General features: G+C 35.7%; 1 protein-coding gene across 1 annotated transcript; it reads left to right on the top strand.

Annotated features, from left to right (window-relative positions):
* The first annotated feature begins 554 nt into the window (after positions 1–554).
* On the top strand, positions 555–1486 carry LOC119661873 (lectizyme). The gene has a single exon (XM_038071378.1). The coding sequence runs from the start codon at positions 587–589 to the stop codon at positions 1397–1399; it is 813 nt and encodes a 270-aa protein (XP_037927306.1). The 5' UTR covers positions 555–586; the 3' UTR covers positions 1400–1486.
* The last annotated feature ends 316 nt before the right edge of the window (positions 1487–1802 follow it).

The following is a 1802-nucleotide window of genomic DNA, read 5'->3' as shown; positions in this document are numbered from 1 at the left end:
AAATTGCTTGCGTCTGAAACTGGAAATAATCGATGGCAATCGCAATTGATGATTTCGTCTGGATTTTCTATGTTAAATCCTTTAATTAGAAAAAGCATAAATTTCACTTCGATAAGATATTCTACAGAACTTTTACTTAAAGTATATATCAAAATGATAAGAGAAATCCATCTTATCGGATAGGACTAAACCAAGTACTGAAGTGAAAGAATTCAAAAAAGATCAGCAAAGAACGTAAATAAAATAAAAATAGAAAAATGAAAACATAAACAATGTAGACGAGCGCGTATCGATTTGGTGACATAAATTATAGCAAAAATAAACAAAGCAAAAATTTCCCAAAATAGAGCCAAGAATAGTCGAAGTCTAAGTGGTGCAATAAAAGCCATTCGATTTAATTTACAATTGATATCTTCGGTATGTCTTTAACCTAATCAGAGTGCTTTATAACTGCACTTCAGCTCACGGCTAAACGACCTCTTGTAGATAACCAATTAGATTATAGAATATTACTTCGCAAGATTTTTGTATAAAAGCCTTAATTGCCATACATCGAAATCATACTAAACAAGTATTTCCAATCAACATGAAGCTTTTTGTCATTCTTGCTTTGGCTGTGGCCACCGTTAGCGCTGCTAGCCTTGAATCAATTGTCCAGCCCGGTTTTCCAAGCGGACGCATCATCAACGGTTACGAAGCAGAAAAGGGTGAAGCTCCTTATATTGTGTCATTTAAAACCACTTCACACTTCTGTGCTGGCTCTATCATTGATGAACATTGGGTCTTAACAGCTGCTCACTGCTTGGCTTATAGTTCTTTCAGCCTTGTAGCCGGTTTACATTCCCGCAATAATGAAGCTGACGTACAAGTTCGCAAGGTTACCAGCAAGAACTTCATCATACATGAGAAATATGGTGGTGGCGTCGGTCCTAATGACATTGGTCTTATTTACGTTGAAGAAGCATTCAACTTAAATGCTTTAACTCGTGACGGTTCTGCAGCAGTTGGTAAAATCTCTGTTCCATCTGGCCAATACGAACAATCTGGTAGAGGAAAACTTTTCGGTTGGGGTCGTGACAATTCTGGTGCTTTACCAAATGTTTTGCAAACTCTCGATGCCGATATCATTGGTTACAACGAATGCAAAGCTGCCTTACCTAGCAGTGCTCCAATCGATCCAGTTAACATATGTTCATACACTGCTGGTACAGCTGATGGTGCTTGCAATGGTGACTCTGGCGGTCCATTGGTACTTTACACAAAATCTGGCCCTGAATTAGCCGGTATTGTCTCATGGGGCTACACTCCTTGCGCTACTACTAAAAACCCATCAGTCTACACTGGTGTAACAAATTTCAAATTGTGGATCAACGAAAATATTAAGAACTATAAAGCATAAAACCAGGAAATCGACATGGCAACAAACACAGGAATGACAAAAAATTTTACAAAAATATTAATTAAAAAAATTTAAAGTTTATTAAAATAAAATAAAAAAAAAAATTAAACAAATTTTAAACAAATCTTATTTATATCTAGTAATGAACAAAGGACTAATTATATATACTTGACCTATAATAAGAGAACCATTAAAACAAATATACTTACATCGTCCCATTTAATGAATTTTTCGCCATCTTGTAGAGCCTTAGTGACTTCAACAGTTCCAGTTGAAACATATGTACCACAAGTAGACATTTTAACTTCTACAACAGCTCGAGCCTAAGTAGTTTCAGAAAATTCTATTAGGATATCCAATCGGTGGTTCAGCTTCAAAAAATTCACATTTAGAAATTTGCACC

The sequence above is a fragment of the Teleopsis dalmanni genome, chromosome X (assembly GCF_002237135.1).
Source record: "Teleopsis dalmanni isolate 2A chromosome X, ASM223713v2, whole genome shotgun sequence".
Classification (NCBI taxonomy): domain Eukaryota; kingdom Metazoa; phylum Arthropoda; class Insecta; order Diptera; family Diopsidae; genus Teleopsis; species Teleopsis dalmanni.
Note: the sequence above shows the minus strand (reverse complement) of the source record. Positions and strands in the feature narration are given on the sequence as shown.

Excerpts from the sequence above, each read along its gene's own strand:
- LOC119661873 (XM_038071378.1), top strand. The coding sequence starts at position 587 with ATGAAGCTTTTTGTCATTCTTGCTTTGGCTGTGGCCACCGTTAGCGCT.